The following is an 18282-nucleotide window of genomic DNA, read 5'->3' as shown; positions in this document are numbered from 1 at the left end:
AACACCTAGCTTACGCATCATGTAAAAAAATTTTTAAGTTCTGACTTAAACACTAAAAAAAGCATTTCCTTACACACAGAATAAAAGAAGGAAATTCTAGGGGAAACTGTGAATCTCTGTTTTATACTGTTTGTTTTTTTAAAAAGTATATAATAAATTCTACTTTCAAAACTACCTTGCTTGTCTGTCTTCCAGATGTCCTGACATAAACATTTATGGGGGTGAGGGTTGGGGAGGGCCTTTCCAATTGCCTATCTACTTTTCTTTGGATTTATGTGCATTTCTAGTGTGGAAATGAGTTTGTAAAGTTTCTCATAGGATTTCTTACTCATTTGTTCTGGAGTGAACTTCAGGGTTTCCTGGAGTAGGTATTTGGGAACCAGGAGGGCTTTCTTTAATTCAAGTAGCTATCTCAATTAGAATTTAAACACCAAATTCTACGCAAAGCCCTTGGCTGTTCATGTTCTCCCTCTCCAAATACCCTTGAATTTATTTTGCATACGTTCTAGATCTGTAATTTTATGTACATGTTAATGGTCCATGAGTGCAGAGATTATTTCATTTTTGTCATTGTATACCCAGAACCAGACACAGTGCTTGGCATACGGTAGGTGTTAAATATATGCTTTTTAATTGATTAATTGCCTGAGATCACACTGACAGTAAATAGCATCAAGTGGCAAGTCATTTAACCTTGTTTGACTAGCCCTTGTCATTCTGTCTTAGAGTTCTTACTCTAAGACAGAAAAAAAAAGGATATTATTTTAAGTCTCATTTCAAAGTAGAGATAAAGGGGGGGGGGAGCGAGGTACCTCAATGGATTGAGAACCAGGACTGGAGATAAGAGGTCTGAGTTCAAATTTGGACTCAGACATTTTTCTAGCTGTGTTACTCTGGGTAAGTCACTTAACCTCATTTGCCTAGTCCTTGTCCTTCTGTTTTAGAATTGTTACTAAGATAGGAAGTAAGTTGTTTTTGTTTTTTTTTTAAGTATCAGACAAAAAAAGAAGTTAGTCAATACCACATAATATAGTAAAAAAAGGTCACTGGGTATATACTAACATCTCACATAGCATACCAAAATAAAGTCAAAATGGGTATGTGATTTAGACATAACGGGTGATATGCAAATTAGAGGAGCATGGACATTTTTACCAGTCTCACCTATGGAGAAAGGAAGAATTTATGACTAAATGAGAGAGAAAAAGAGTATTCTAGGAAGCAAAATGCATAATTTAGTAACATTAAATTTAAAAGATTTTGCACAAACAAAACCAGTGCAGCCAAGATTAAAAGGAAAATAGGAGGGACAGCTGGATGGCTCAGAGGATAGAGATCTAGGCCTGGAGACAGCAAGTCCTGGGTTCAAATTTTACCTCAGTTATTTCCTAGATGTGTGACCCTGAGCAGTTCATTTAACCCCCCATTGCATAACCCATACCTCTCTTCTGCCCTGCAACCAATACTTATTCTATCTATACTATAGAATTCTATATTATAGAATATTCTACTGGAGACCAGAAACTAGCTTTTTGCCTTCTTTGTACCCTTCACGCTTAGCACAGGGCCTGACACAGAAGAGGGGTTTAACACTTGTCAATTTAATACTTGTATGTCCAGTGCTCCTATGGTAAACTTATAATAAATGTTTATTGACTGTACAGCACATTGGCTTGTCTTATTAAGGCATATATTTTTATATTTATATATAATGTTATAATAAATATTATCTAAAATAATATATTATTATGTATTTGTAGAATATAATAATATATATGTTGTGTGTTTATTATATAGTATAATAAATAGTACATAAACAAAAAAATATTCTATTCTATTCTATACTATAGAATAGTATCTATTCTAAGACAGAAAGCTAAGGTTTTTTTATGTTTTTTATGTCTTTTTTATAAAGTAGGAAATAGGAAAAAAATTTATATAAAATTTCCCCGATAAAGGCCTAATTTCTCAAATATATAGAGAATTGAGTCAAATTTATAAGAACAAGAGTCATTCCCCAATTATAAATGGTCAGAGAATATAAACAGGCAGTTTTCAGAAGGAGAAATCAAAGCTATCTATAGGCTTATGAAAAAATTCTCTAAATCACTATTGATTAGAGAAATGCAAATTAAAATAACTCATACCTATCAGACTGACCAATATGACAGAAAAGGAAAATGATAACTCCTGGAAGGGATGAGAAAAATTTGGGACCCTAATTCACTGTTGGTAGAGATGTGAACTGATCTAACCATTCTGGAGAGCAATTTGGAACTATTCCCCCAAAGCTATCAAACTGCGTGTTTTCTGTGACCCAGTAATACCCTATGGGTGTACGGGGTAATCAGGGACAACTTGAGGGTCTGAGGACTTACCAAGCCCTTTTCGGGGCTGCTCATTCTCCTTCGGTGTCCACCTGCCACCCATCCCTCAGTTGTGGCTCCAAGAAGCTGTAGCATGCACAGTGGCCACACCTGGTCAAACCATCTGGGCAGGTGGGCTAAACCAGGTTGAAAGTAACCTTTGGACTTCAAGCCCATCGATGAGTGTGTGGGGAGAGGGTGTATGTCTGTCTCAAACTTGGAAAGACTTTCCCCAGTAGAGTGGGCAGATGAGAACAGTTTGTTCCAACAGCCTTGAAGGCAGTGCAAGCAGGTGCTGTTGAGCCCCTAGAGCTTGGTTAGACATCGAAGGGGCCTAGATCAGTCACTGTATCCTCAGCTATTGCTAGTCGTCTTGACTTTTGTCTTGCCGCTGGTTTTCGATGATCTGGGAAGAGAGAGTGAAATTGGTGACTTTGTGAAATTCATCCTCAATTAAATCTAATTTTTACATGAGTCCAAAGATTTGTGATGTGAGTTTGGTCTTCTTTTGAGTATAAAGGGCATCAACCAACCATGACTGGGTCTATATCTGAAAGAGATCAAAGGAAAAGAAAAAGGACCCCCCCACCCACAAAAAAATATTACAGTAGCTTTTTGGGGGGGATAGCAAAAATTGGAAATCGAGGGGAACTCCAATTGGGGAATCACGTATATTGTTGTGATGAAATACTATTGTACTATAAGAAATGACAAGCAAGATGGTTTTAGAAAAACCTGGGAAGACATATAAACGGATGCAAAGTAAAGTGAACAAAACAGGACAACATTATATACAGTAACAGTAATATCGTAATGGTGATAACTGTGAATGACTTAGATATTCTAGGCAACACAGTAGTCCAAGACAATTCCAAAGGACTTCTAATGAAAAGATATCTCTACTTCCAGAGAAAGAACTGATGGAGGGGGCAGCTGGGTAGCTCAGTGGATGGAGAGCCAGGCATAGAGACGGGAGGTCCTAGGTTCAAATGTGACCTCAGACACTTCCCAGCTGGGTGATCCTGGGCAAGTCACTTGACCCGCATTGCCTAGCCCTTACCACTCTACTCCCTTAGAACCAATGCACAGTATTGATTCTAAGATGGAAGGTAAGGGTTTAAAAAATAAACAAACTGATGGGGTCTGAATATAGACTGAAGCACAATTTTTCCCTTTTTCTTGCTTTTTTTTGGTAATATGGCTAATATGGAAATATATTTTACATGATTTCACATCTATATTTGATATCACATTTCTTATCTTCTCAAAGGCTAAAGGAGGGAGAGAATTTGGAGCTCAAAAATTTTTAAATGAATGTTAAAAATAAAATAAAAGGATACCTGGTGAGAGAACGTCTGGCATTTTTTATCATAATCTGGCTTCTTTGGATTATTCTACCAATGACCCAAAAAGCAATTCACTAGGAAACTCAAGCATGTGAATGTGGGTTAAAGTTTACCTTGGTTCCACAGGCCGGCTGTGAATGCCTCTGTCTATTGTGCAAAGTAGGAAATGTTAGTAGGGAACAGATCCTCATTCACTGCTCATGAGTTTTCTCATTCAGAATGTACGGGGGAAATGATGTCCCAAGTTGTACACAGTCTGAGGTCACTGCCAGCACTGCAGATTATTGCTGCAAGTTCTCTGGGGTTTAGGGCATTCTCTGTTGGAGCGGCTTTTTCTTGGGGATACAATGTGGCCTTTGTCGTGGCGAGGTGTGTTTTAAGGAATATGTGGTATGTAACATCCATTTTGAAAATTGAGGTGGAGTACAATAATCCGTTTGTTAAATGAGTAGTCTTTTGTTTTCAAGTGTGGGTGGTTTGTATTATTTTTTTCCAGCAGTAGTAAAACAGATCAAAGTCATCAGAGACTAGTTTTTCTTTTCAAAATGAATTTGGAAATATAAGATTTTTAAAGAGCCAGGTCCTGCCTCCAAGGGAGTCACACATAGTACTTAGGGAGTTTTGCATGTCTAATAATTTTTGTTAACCCACTGCAGGAAATGAAAGCATTCCTTTGGCCAGCCATGTCTTTGCCAGACCTTTGCATAACATTAAACATCTGGAGGTGTTTGTCTCTGTGACGTGCTTACTTACTTTCAAGGTAGAATATTTGAAATGAGTGTGTTTCATGGTGGAAAATATGGGAGCATTAGTTTTGCTTGTATTTTTCTTTCTGTCTATCTCTATTTCTGTTTGTCTGTGTCTGTCTGTCTATTTATTTATCTATCTCTGTATCTGTCTTTCTCTATCCCTATCTATTTCTTTTCTGTTTTTCTATCTATCTGCCCATGTTTTTCAGTGAATGATCATTTAATTTCCCTCCCAGCCCCAACCTCTTACTGTCTACCCATCTGTTGGTGGGGGGAGCTTTTATAACAAATAAATATTCATAGTCAAGAAAGACAGATTCTTTCATTGGCCATGTGCCATTCAGCATCTTAATTTAGTCACCTCTATCACAAGATGGGTTAGTATTTTTATTATTTGTCCTCTGGAATTATGGTTGGTCACTGAATTGTTCAGAATTTTTTTTAAACCCTTGCCTTCCATCTTAGACGCAATACTGTGTATCAGTTCTAAAGCAGAAGAGCAGTAGGGGCTAGGCAATGGGGGGTCAAGTGACTTGCTCAGGGTCACACAGCTAGGAAGTGTCTGAGGCCAGATTGAACCCAGGACCTCCCATCTCTGAGCCTGTTCAGAGTTCTTAAGTCTTGACAGTGTTGTTTGATTTTACAGTGAAGATATGGCATGAACTGATACTTTGTTTCTGTTAATTTCACTCTGTATCACTTCATATAAGTCTTCCCAGGTTTCTCTGAAACTGTCCCTTATATTTTCTCTTAGGACCTAATAGTATTCCATTGCATTCAGATACCAAAATTGGTTTAGTCATAATTGGTGGTTACTTCTGTAGTTTCCAGTTCTTTGCTACTTCTGTGGTCCTGTAATTACCCTTTTGGTACATAATTACAGAACATATAAAGTGCTAAGTAGGTTTAAAAAATAGATTTGTAAAATGACTAATATGGAAGAATGTTTTACTTTAGTGCAAATGTAAAATCTGTATCAGGATGGCTTGTTGTCTCAGGGAAGGGGGGAAGAGAATTTGGTTCAAAATGTTTTTAAAAATAAAAGTTAAAATTGTTTTTACATGTAACTGGGAGAAATGAAATATTAAAGTTTTTAAAAATAGATTTGTATTGATGTTTTATTTTTACATCATTTCTGTTTACTTCTTAACCTCTCTTCCTAGCTTTTCTCAGAGGATTATCCCTTATAACAAATGATTTTTTAAAAAGAGGAAGAAGAAAAAAATGCAGTATAATCAGCCAACACTTTTTTAAAAAGTCTGATGTCATTATATGCAGTGTTCTACACCCATGGACCTCCACTTCTACAAAGGGGTGGGGTGAGGTGTCTTCTCACATTTCTTCCTGGAGACCAAACTTGGGTATCATAATTTCACCAAATTTGGTTTTGATTGTTTTGTTGTTGCCTCAGAGAATTGCTTCTTAGTTTTGAGATGAGATAGTTGAAATGAATATTTTGTACGTTATAAAAATATGTGGAAATTGATTTTGCTTACTTTTCTTAGGTTTGTGGTCTTTTTTGTCATAGGTGAAGTACCCTTTGGAGGAAATGTAATTACAAAAGAAATCAAATGCAAAATTTCAATTTAATGACAATAAATAATACTCGGTTCTAGGAAAAGATGAAAAGCTTTTAGTGACTTCTTTATGTCACAGAAGCCTCATTTCTTTTAAAAGGTTTGTTTGGAGATCTTGAGGTCAGTACTTAAAAGAAAAGAATTTAAAAGAATTTCTTCTAAGATTGTGTGACCTTTTTACTTCTGGAAAAGAAAACAAAAACTCTTCTCTTGTGGAAAAACCCCTCCTCACATCCTCCCAGCACCCCCCCCCCCAGGTCCTGTGATTGTAGCAGTAATAGGTCAAAGAATGTAGGAGCTACATAAGGGGGATCATGGGAGAAACAGGAATGGAAAGCTAATTTTAAAATAGTTTTCTAATGAACACTTGGCATTAATCAGCTGACTCCTGAGGATAAGGCATCGAGAAAGAAGCATCTTGAAAGCTGATAAGTGAACTGTAGCTGGAGACAAGGTGAACTGCTGAGATGAAAGCTCAAATATGAAGTAGAATTTTTCAAATAACTTTTGACAAGAGTATACATATTTCTGAGGAGTTAGTGCTTTCTTGACCTTGATTCTGCAAAAGTATGACATGCAGTTCAGGCTAGCTCTGTGTGAATACATTATTGTGAGATATGTCCACTTTTGTCACACGGAGGATTGAGTTTCCTGGCTTCTGTTCTTCATTTCTTTAGCAATGTGATTTGCACCATGAAACGTTACATGAGCAGAGTAAGTGGACAGAAGAACATGGAAATGGTGGTCCTTTTGTGTGTGTGTTGGCAAAATCCCTAGAAGCATTTTTGTTTTGTTTTTCCCATTTTACCACAGCAAAAACAAACAATAACAACAAAACTCTCTTTGGGTGAAAAATAAGATATTTTGAATAAGTGAAATTTTGAAAAGATTTTATTTTAAGCATTTTGCTTTCTTGGCAACTTTTCTAAAACGATATCACCCACTTTGCTACTTAACAAACAGAATTGACCTTTTCCTCTTGTAATTTAGTCATCATTTTGATAGCAAATTGGTATGTGGGACCGTAATCAATACAACCATGCCTTTATGAGCTTCAGGATGAATTCCTCCTAAATTGCTCTTTGTTCCAGTTTGTGCCAATCTTGTCTCCTTTGTGGCTGCTGTTTCTGCTGCCACTTTTCCCTAACTTGCATTCCTTCGGTGGCAACTTCCTTGTTTCTCTGACTTGCAGAGAATTTAATTCAATGAAGGCACGGCTTTCTTCTTGCCATTGGACTCTCTGGTCTAATAGTTTTGCATTTTATGTGGCCCATGATTGGCTTTTCTTGGATTTTCGTTGCTGGCTTGAGCTTGGAAGCTCACATCCATAGGAAAACCTTCGGAGCTGGAAGCAGATTTAGAGGTCAGCCTGCTCCTCCCACTCCCAGCCTCTCTTTACCCCCGAAGAACCCAAAGCCCCGATAGATTCAATGAGTTGCCTGAGGTTACACAACTAATAGGTTGTGAAAGTGATTTCGAAACCTGAAATTAGCTCCTCTGGATCTGATAAGTGGTTTGTTTTTTTAATTACACCATGCGGCCCACTGTCTCCTGTTTCTGAAGCTTTTCCTTACCCCAAAGGTAGACCTCATTCAAACAGCTTGGCCTCTGAATTAGAATGAGAAAAAGAATAAAGGCTGAAGAGAAACGAATTTTTTATTGGATACAAGCTGTTTGGGGGAGTTACTTTGAGGTTTAAAATCATTCCAGGGGGTGCAGCTAGATGGTTCAGTGGATAGAGAGCCAGACCCGAGATGGGAGGTCCTGGTTCAAATGTGGATTCAGATTATTTAATAGATGTGTGATGGTGGCCAAGTCACTTTCACCCCTGTTGACAAGCCCTTACTGCCCTTCTGCCTTGGAACCAGTACACAGGATTGATTCTGAGATGGAAGGTAAGGGTTTAAAATAAAATAATGTTTTGTATGTGATAAGACATGCTTGATCCAGATTGAATTGCTTGCCAGCTCCAGGAGAGGGAGGGAAGAAAGGAGGGAGACAATTTGGATCATATAACTTTGGAAAACTTATCTGGAAATTTGTTGTTATGTGTAATTGGTAATAAGTAAATTAAAAATAATTTTAAAAAATAATTCCTAGAATATGAGGAGGATGAATAGTGTGTGGGAGGAGGCATTAAATGAGGATGAGGATGATGCCTGAACCTGGGATTTCATCAGTTTGGTAGTCTCTCAATGTGGAAACCACTCATTAATGCTGATGTAAATATACAGTTCCTTTATCTTACAGTTGTAGAGAGGTATGTGGTAGCCTTGAGAGTTTTGCCCTTTATTTCCCCATAGTACCATAATAGTATGTTTTAGCAACAAGACTTGAACCAGCTTTGGACAGTAACAGGGAAGTTTGGAAGGAGGAAGGGTTTGGGGTGGAGGGGAGAATATATAATGCATTCCGCTTTAGACATGTTAAGTCTAAGATATTTAGAAGATATGCCATGCTGCTTCACAGATTATGATAACCATTGTTAATTGGCTGGCTTATTTTGTTAGCTTTTTTTTTTCTCAAAAAAACTACCAGTTTTGTTCATTCAGTTTTCCCTTATTTTATTTATTTCTACTCTTCTTTTGCTATTTTCTTTTGTTGTGTTACTTTGTACCAATTCTATATACTTCTACATGTAGATTTAGGCCTTAATTCCAACACTGTCTTTAAATTTGTGGCTTTAATTAAATCATTTTATCTTTTGTTTTAAATAAGTTTTAATCATTTAAAATTTAAGATCTAATTAAAATTTATTTACTACTTTATACTAATTAATTTAATTAACTGACAAAAATAATTAAAATAATTTTGCTCTCAGTTTTTCTCTGCTATAAAATGAAGGAATGATTTCTGATGTCTTTTCTATTTTGCCTTTTTGGTTTCTTTTTTCCCTTAGTATTATTGGCATTTAGATAAATTTTCATGAAGCAAAATATTGCTTTTCCATAAATTTTGATGTAGGTTTAAAAAAATTTAATTGTTTTAAAATATTGTATCATATATCAGATTTTCCAGCAGTCCTACTCAAGATCTTTCTTAATGATATTTTAGGAGTAGTTAGTGGCTAGGAGTGATGCAGTAGATAGAGAGCCAGGTATGGAGATGGGAAGTCCTGGGTTCAAATGTGGCTTGAGATACTTCCTATTGGTATGACTGGGCAAGTCACTTAGCCCTGTAAAAATAAATTGACAAGTTGTAAAAATAAAATATTTAGATGGAAAAACTTTCCAGTATAGGTTCAAAACTGTTCCAAAACTATTCAGATACTTTTGATAGAGGTAATCAAAAGTATCCTCAGTGGTGAAGTGAAGCTCATATAGGAACTTCCCTTCAGGGCCAAGCACAAGGATGCTAAAAGATTCGTTTTATAAAAATAAAGTATTTATTGAAATATATAAGGATAAATAAAGGATTTCTAACTCTTAAGATATTCTAAATCTACCCAAATAAACTCCCAGGTTCTACAAGGAACCACTTCTCCTGTGTTTCACAGGCTAAACTACTCCTCCCTGATCTGACTAATCCAAATTTATACTATCTAAATAAAAACTACTGCTATTATCCTTATAAATCTTAACTTTGCCCTCAAATTATAAAATAGCAAAGGTTAGCTAGTTGAGTCTCAACAAGAATCCAGTTAGGACTCTGAGTCCTGAGACCTGAGACCAGGTTTTTCTTTAGTCTTCTCAGAGTTAAACAATCTATAAAAACCACAATAGATATTCAATAGTGTTTCCCAATTGGGAAAGGAAAACATTGAGCTCCTTCAGGTCTTTCCCTCAGACACACAGAGAGAGGCAAAGATGTTACCTCCTCCAGCCCTGAGAGAGTCTCTGAGAGTGTGTCTCTGCCAACTGCCAGAGAGAGTAATTGACATGGAAAAATGGTTATGCCTGTTAGCAGTTGAAATTAACACACTCTCAGCTCTGCTTCAAACTCCAGTTCTTTTCTCAAGCAGCCACTTTACTTCTTATCTATAAACTAATAAAAGAATACTTATTTTCTAATATCATCCTTATAGCCCCTATTACCTAGCCCTTACTGTTCTTCTGCCTTGGAATTGATACTTAATGTGAATTCTAAGACAACAGGCAAGGGTTTAAAATAATAATTTATAGAATATTCTCATCTATACACTTACTTAGTTTCTTTAAAGCTGAATAAGTCATTTGAAATGTTGGGTGTTTTTGTTTTTTGTTTGGTAGGAAAGAGGCAGTAGAGTTGCCTAGCTGTTACTGCTCTTTTGCCTGGGAACCAATACTTAGAATAGATTCTAAGAGAGAAAGTAAGGTGTGTTGTTTTTTATTAAGATAATATTTTCAATTTTCCTATGGTCTCTTAAGTTCTATTTCTCTTTTTCCTAATCTCTTTGAAGTCTTCAGTTCTGATAATGTGGTCCACACTCTTTTTCCCCCTTTGTATATACCAAGTATACTTTTCTATTTCTGGATACACACAAAAAAAATATTTTTGTGAATTACACATCCTTTTTCGGCCCAAGCTGCCCAGGACCCAATTAAGGACTGTCAAGAGGGAAGACCTGTTCATACCACTTGGGATGACTTGTGAGTCACCAACTAAAGCCTTGCTGCTTACTATGTCCCAGAGCCTGTGAGCCTTACCATTTGCTCTACCATCATGCTCCCTAGACCCTTAGTCCTGTCATCTGATCTCCTGATGCACCTTTAGGACCCCGGGTGTCACTGCCCACTTTGCTACTAAACTGCATTGTCTCCCCCAGTTAGAGTGAGTGCCTTGCCTGTAGGAATTTTCTCCTTTATTTCAATCTCCAGCATTTTGTCCAATGCTTGGCACATAGAAAGGATTTAATAACATCTTTTCCCTTCTTTCTTTTTTCTTCCATTTTGAATACATAGTATTTTTAAGGAGGAGAATGATTATACTCAGGGGAATCAGAAAAAAACCTCCCATTCCAATCCATCCTTCACAGAGCTGCCAAAATGATTTTCCAATTACTCAATAAACTCCAAGGATAAACTATAAAATCCTCTGCTTGGCACTTAAAGCCCTTCATCACATGGCCTCAACCTACCATTCTAAATTTATTAACTGTTTCTCCCCTTCACCACACATTATGGTCTAGCCAAACTGGCCTGGTTGGTAATCTTCAAATATGGCAGTTGGTTATCTATCTTCCTTTGTTTCCATGGGCTGTTGGCTTTGCCTGGAATGAATTCTCTCCTTATCTCTTAGAATTCCTAGGGTTGTTTTTTTTTTTCAAGACTATGTTTAAAGATTACTTTTTTAATGAAACCTTTCATGAGCCCCACAACTGCTAAGAAATAAACTATAACCGGGGCAGCTGGTTGGCTCAGTGGACTGAGAACCAGACCTAAAGATGGGAAGTCCTGGTTTCAAATTTGACCTCAGATACTTCCCAGCTGTGTGACCCTGGGCAAATCACTTGACCCCCATTGCCTAGCTTACCACTCTTCTGCCTTGGAACCAATTCTTAGTATTGATTCTAAAAGGGAAGGTGAGGTTTTTTTTTTAATTTAAAAATAAAAATAAACTATAAGTATAAAAACTATAAGCCATAAACTAAATTTTAAAAAAAGTATTCACTATATATACCCACCACTGTGAAAAGCATTTTATAAATATTATCTCATTCAATCTTCATAAGAACTCTGGAGGTAGATTGTTCTTGTCCTTATTTTATAATTGAGGAAATTGGGGCCCATAGAGGTTTAGTGACTTGCCCAAGGTCAGCTATTTAAATGTCTGAGGCTAGATTTAAATTCAGGTCTAATTCTAGATCCAGCACTCTCTCTGCTGTGCCACCCAGCTGCCTCTACAGCTACCTTCTCTCATATAATTATATTTTGTGTATGCTCTCAAAGGTCCATGTCTTTTCCCATTAGCTTGTAAATTCCTAGGGCAGAGACTGACTTAATTGTTTAATCTCAGTTTCTAGCACTGTGCCTGATATACAGTAGGAACTTAATAAATTAATTAATTTTGATGATTTGAGAGGTTTTAAGCACCTACTCTGCACCAGGCACTTTGCAAAGTGCTAGGGATACAAAAAGGGGCAAAATCAACCTCTCCCTTCAAGGAGCTTATGGTTCAGTGGAGAGAATGTTGGGCTCAGAGTCAGGAAGATCTGAGTTCAAATACTGCCCCCAGCACTTAACTATGTGACACTAGACAAGTCATTTAATCACTCTCAGATTCAGTTTCTATATCTGTATTCATGAGGATGTTGAACATGATATGGTCTTTCTGAGTCCTGAATCTGTGGTTCTTTGATCCATATTGTCCATTCCTGGATGATCTCCAGTTTATCCAACATAAACAGAATTAAAACATTCCCCGCATTCCACAATGACAACACAAATAATGGAGGCCTGAGTCTGATCATCATAATTCACTGAGAACTTTTAGAATTAGAAAGCAATTCCCTTCTTTAAAGAAAGTCGTGTAATTGTGAAGGAACTAATATAAATATTATGTCCATTTTGTACTGATAGCCTATAAACATATCTTTGTTGCTGCTACATAGTGTGTGTGTGTGTGTCTTGTCAAGAACTTTTCAAATGTTTAATTTTATGTAAGATATAAAGTAGCCGTTTTCATTCTAGGACAAACATTATTTACTAAGATAGATTGTGATTGTATAATAGGTTCATATATCATATTTCAGAAACATTTACATAAAATCTTCAACAAAATTTCATATTTTTTTCTCATTTACTATTTCAATGGGGCATATTTTTCCACTTTTCATTTTCATAGAACCATAGATTCTAAGAAGAAGGGGTCTTAGAAATTACTATAGTAATTGTGGGGGAAAACCAGTCCAAGGAGAAAAACTCAGGGTCCCTAAGACTTTTTCAGGGGATCCATGAGGTCAAAATGATTCCCAGAATAATACTAAAACATTTTAATTTCTGATTTGATATATGTACACATATGTATATATTTGGTATGATAGATATATTTTTCAAACTTGTTTAGTTTTAGAGTTTTTCTTATAGACTTTCTGCAAAAATAACTGCTTTTGAAAAATAAAAAAATAGGATCTCTTGGTGTTTTTTCTACTAGGTTCTACTCGACACACACACATACTTACATATGTATGTATATATGAAACTGAAGCACATACAGGTTAAGATATTTGCCCAAAGTCACACAGGCAGTAAGTGAAAGTGATATCTGTAATTATTTTATTTTATTTTGGATTCGACCTGTGATTTCATTGGGAGAAGAATGTCCTTTACCAATGTAGATTAGCACCTTATCTGCAATTTAATCTTAGATAATACCTTGGGCACCAAGAGGAAAATTGACCTTCCCAGGGTCACTTGGTCAGTATGTGTCTGAGGGCCAAACTTGAACTCAGCCATTTCTGACTCCCAGGTCTATTTGCCTAGACCAAACTGTCTCTAATGGGTTTTATGTCAAACCTCTATAAGAAGAAAATCTTCTCAATACTACCTGTATTCAGAATATTTTTAGCATCACGGGGCTATAGATTTATAGCTGGAAGGAGCCTCAGATGTCATTTAATTCAATCCTTTCATTTTATAGCTGAGAAAAATGAGGTCTAAAGAGGGTAACTTGCTCATGCCACCCAGGGAATATGCAGCGGGGCCAAGATTCACGCCCAGGTTCTCTGACTTCAGATTCACCGTTTCATCAGTGATCTGTAATGATGTGCAACTGTTTTCATTATTTTCTGCGTGTCTTACTACTCATTAATCTCTCATTAACTGAATAAAGTGATGAGTGATATGGATTCTAGCTTTGTGGATTAGTTCTCCGCTCTACTACTTGAGGTTATATTTTGTTAGTAAGAACTCCTTTATATAATTCTGTGTTTACACCTTTCAGTTTTCATGTTATCTAGTTTTCTGATTGATTATATCATTAGCTTAGCCTAATGCACCCAGTTCTTTATCAAGCTAATTCGTCCCCTCCTAGAACTCGATAGTTTCTTGTAATGGGTGCTGCTGTGTTACTTTGATTACATGGTTTATTTATTTTGCCAAAAAAAGGTTATTGATCTTTTGTTTTTACATTACCTAAATTTCCCCTCTATCACACACGCCATCCTCCCAGAGTGATCTCACTTTAAAAAGATTTTTTTAAATCAGGAAAACTGATAATACAGAGAAAAAAAATCTAACAATCTATGCAATGTTCCACACTAATGGATGACCCCAAAGGGTGGAATGAGCTGTCTTCTCATAGCTTTTCTTTCTGGCCCTTATTGTAAAAAAAATCTTGAAACTTGAATTTTAAAAAAATTGTTTTCTGGCTCTTTCACGTTACATCGTTGTCATCATGTATATTTTTTTCTTGGCTGTTCCCTTTACTTTTCATGAATACATGTAATTTCCCCCATTGTTCTGTATTTATCATGTTTGTCCTTTTTCTTACAGTATAGTAATATTCCATTATATTCATTACCACAATTTGTTCATCCATTCCACAATCAATAGGCATGTACTTTATTTCCAGTTCTTTGCCACCACAAAAAGTACTGCTATAAATATTTTGAGATATATGGGGACTTTTTTTTTAATCAATGACACCCTTGGGGTAGACGCCCTAAGATCTAGCACATCCCTCCTTAGCCTCTCCCCTGAGCTTCAGCCTAGCATATCTAATTGATTCTTGGACATTTCAGTTGGGATAGATGCCTTGTCAGTATCTCAAACTCAACATTTCTAAAGCAGAACTTATCTTCTTCCCCCCATCCCAAACTCACCTCTCTTTCAGTACTCCCCATTTATAGCAAAGATACCACCATTATTTCTGCTCTCCAAATTTTGTAACTTTGGTGTTATCCTCAATTCCTCCCTCACTTCTCCAGTCTATAAGTATCCAATAAGTTGTCAAATCTTTTCCTGTCTCCACAAAATCTCTCTTTCAACCTCTTCTTTCAATTCTAGCTTTAGTTCAAGTCCTCATTACTTCTCATCTGGATGCATTATTTCACAGGCTTCCATGCTTCAAGATTCTCCCCAATTTAGAGGTTCCCTGTTCTCTCTAGAATACTATATTAAGTCTTTTATTTAGCACTTAAAATTCTTCATGGCTTGGCTACAAACCTTTATTTCCTTCTCTCTGTTTCTCACACTTGACATTCCATCTCTCATTCTCTTTTCTTCTCCATCTGTTAAATAGGGATAGCAACAATAATTCCCCCTGGTTCACAACAACCCTGACAGGGAGTTCAAATATCAGTGTGTCCATTTTATAGATCAGGAATCTGGGGCTCAAAGAGGTTGCCCATAGTAAGACAAAGTAAAATCTCAGAGTATGAACTCAAACCCAAGGATTTGTTTCCAAGACCAATATTATTCTTTACATTATACCATGTGCCTTTTACCTACCTTACAGGCTTCCTCTGAAGACCAGATTAAATGTGTGAGATTCAGAAAATGCTATAAAGATGTTTATTTTTGTTACATTTCCTCTCACCAGGACAGGCGCTTGATGTGAGGACTATGGTATTGCAATGTCAACAAATGGAATACCATGAGGATAGTTTCCCTCCTATCCATCCCACCTTCCTTGTACGAAAACTAGAATATTTGAAAAAATCCTGAAATGAATTAAAACATCATTTAATTTAGATTTTTATTGGAGGTGAATACTACCTTAACCTCACCTCCCCAACCCCTTAAAAATCATTATTCCTCTTTTCTCCTCTTTATTCTGGGGCATTTATTTAATTTAACTTTTAGACTGGGAGAGGACAGATGGGTTAATTGAGAACCATGTACCCTGGAAAGAGCCAATCAGCTCCTCACAGTTCAAGCCCGAGGAGGATTAAACTCATTAGCTAGTCAATGGAATGTTGCTTTAACCCCAAGTGTTAGGACATTTTGGTTTAATATTACCCCTGTTACCCTGGATTGTGTCACCAGCCCTAGCCTCATTTGTCTATTACTATCCTCATGTGCTTGTCCAAAGTGGGCTATCACTTTATAAAAGAACATTCTCCACCTTCTCCCCCCCCACAAAAAAAAATGAAACACATATGGACTAGTTAGCTACCTGACTGCTTTGTGTTAACAGCCTTTATTGCTGCAATCCAAAAATGAGCCTGTGATGAAAGTCATTGCGCTTAATGAATACCAGGTAACTTGCAACATGGGAAAGCAAAAGTAGATTAATTGAAGAGAGGTCTAAATTTCAGGTGATCTACTTTGGCCAAAGAAAAAAATTAAGCTATAGGAGGCCTTCCGCTTCTTTTTATCCTGTTCTTTCTTCTTGTCTCTCTCCTAGATCTCTGTCTCCTCTCAAAATTCTTTTGTCTGCCTGTCTCTTTTTCCCCACTTCCCCAGTTTTGTTTTGTTTTTTACTTAGCTTCTTTCTTTACCCAGTCTTGACCTTGAGGTCCTTTTTTGATGAGATATTTGTTAGGGATTCCTGCCCTAGTGGGCATTTGTCACTGTGCCCTCCATCTTTGGCGGGTATTTACTTTTAAAGTCTTATCTCTACTTTGAATGAGACTTCCCCTGTCCCCTAACCTGTTCCTTTGGGTTCCTGGTGTGAATGTGGCTAGTTCCTCTTCTTTATCCTAGTATATGACCCTACTTCTTGACCATCTTGGCTGGTCTTGCCAACCTTACCTGGACCACAGAGGTCTATGAATACTGAATTCTTTCTAAGAGGGATAAGTAAGAACTCAATACTCATAGTACTCTCTTACTGCTGGATAGGCTTTCCTGATTCCTGACTCAATTATTCATTCCTTAGGTCCGTGAATGGAATAGTCAATTAGAAGTGAGAGTACCTGGCAGAGGGCTAATAGATTCTCCTCGGCATAAACAGGCTGAGCCTGCTTTGAATTGATTCCAACCTGACATTTACTCTAACCTCATAAGTAGGTATAGGCCTGTCTCACCTAGTCCATACCGTTATAGTTCAGGAGGTTCAGTCCTGTCCGACTCAGCATGACCCCATTTGGGATTTTCTTGGCAGAGATACTGGACTGGTTTGCCATTTCCTTCTCCAGTTCATTTTACTGATGAAGAAACTAAGCAAACAGGGATAAGTGGAGCCACATTTGAACATGGTCTTCCTGTCTCTAAGGTTGGTGCTCTATTCACTGCATCATCTATCTGCCCCCAGTTGCCATTAAAAAACAAACTGAGTTAAACATTTTGAGGGGAAAGGCAGTCTCAGATCTTTTCTCACTAAAGCAACAGATGAATGGAAAGTACTGAGACCTAGCATGGAAAGAGGGGAGTAATGGATTAAAATTGATTAATTAAAATGGGAGCCTTAAAAGGTACAGAAGCTATGCTCCACAGACTGGACAAATTGAACAGTTAATTTACACTGATTTTGAACTTCCAGAAATTCACCGGTGGCAGAGGGAGGCGGCAGTAAACAGCATCTGGGACTAAGGAGTGAGGAACCAACTCAAACTGGGCTCCTGGGCTGGACCCCAGGCATTCCTGATGTAAGGTAAGAATTGGTGATGATATATTTTCTGTGTTGTAAATCACTTCTTGTTTGCTGCTGTGTTTTACAGGGTATGTGGGTAAAGAAAACAATTAGAGCCTGTGTGTATTTTGTTGTTGTCAGGCCCCTTTCTTCCATTGAAGGATCTTTTTTTTTTTAAACCCTTACCTTCTATCTTAGAATCAATACTGTGTATTGGCTCCGAGGCAGAAGAGTGGTAAGGGCTAGGCAATGGGGGTCAAGTGACTTGCCCAGGGTCACACAGCTAGGAAGTGTCTTAGGTAACATTTGAACCCAGGACCTCCCGTCTCTAGGCTTGGTTCTCAATCCACTGAGCTACCCAGCTGTCCCCCATTAAAGGGTCTTTAAAGAATAAAATCTGCATTATTCTCTTCTAAATTATGACTATTTTAGGACTAAAGTTTGAGGTTACTTATTGAGGCACAGCCGTGGAAACCTCACTAATTCACCAGCTGAACTAGACATGGCTAGTAGATTGTCTTTTCCCTTTTTATAGTGTCATTTTCTTGAATATGGGATTATACCTAGAAGGGAACTTAAAGATTATTTTCCTCATTCTCCTTTTGAAGATAAGGAAACTGAGTTTCAGAGAAGGAGATGAATCTCCTTAAGTCACACAGGTGGTTAGGCGCAGAGTTGGGATTTGAAACTTGGATCTTCAGCTACAATTCCAGTGTATTTTCCACTGATTCCCAAACAGTCACCCTTCTTGCTTACACATCTCTAATACCTTGCTCAGAACATTGAAGTTAGAAGTCTTTAGATGCTCATG

General features: G+C 37.2%; 1 protein-coding gene across 3 annotated transcripts in view; it reads left to right on the top strand.

The window, feature by feature from the left end:
- LIMS1 (LIM zinc finger domain containing 1) overlaps positions 1-18282 on the top strand; it is a 193493-nt gene that overhangs the window by 20647 nt on the left and 154564 nt on the right. For 2 of the 3 annotated variants that reach the window (XM_056807370.1, XM_007501204.3), the window contains exon 2: positions 17382-17492. In XM_056807370.1, the coding sequence (XP_056663348.1) occupies positions 17382-17492 (111 nt within the window). Of the gene's footprint in view, positions 1-17016; positions 17115-17381; positions 17493-18282 lie in introns of those variants that run through there. The other variant, XM_056807369.1, reaches the window with a different exon arrangement.

The sequence above is a fragment of the Monodelphis domestica genome, chromosome 8, assembly GCF_027887165.1.
Source record: "Monodelphis domestica isolate mMonDom1 chromosome 8, mMonDom1.pri, whole genome shotgun sequence".
Classification (NCBI taxonomy): Eukaryota; Metazoa; Chordata; class Mammalia; order Didelphimorphia; family Didelphidae; genus Monodelphis; species Monodelphis domestica.
Note: the sequence above shows the minus strand (reverse complement) of the source record. Positions and strands in the feature narration are given on the sequence as shown.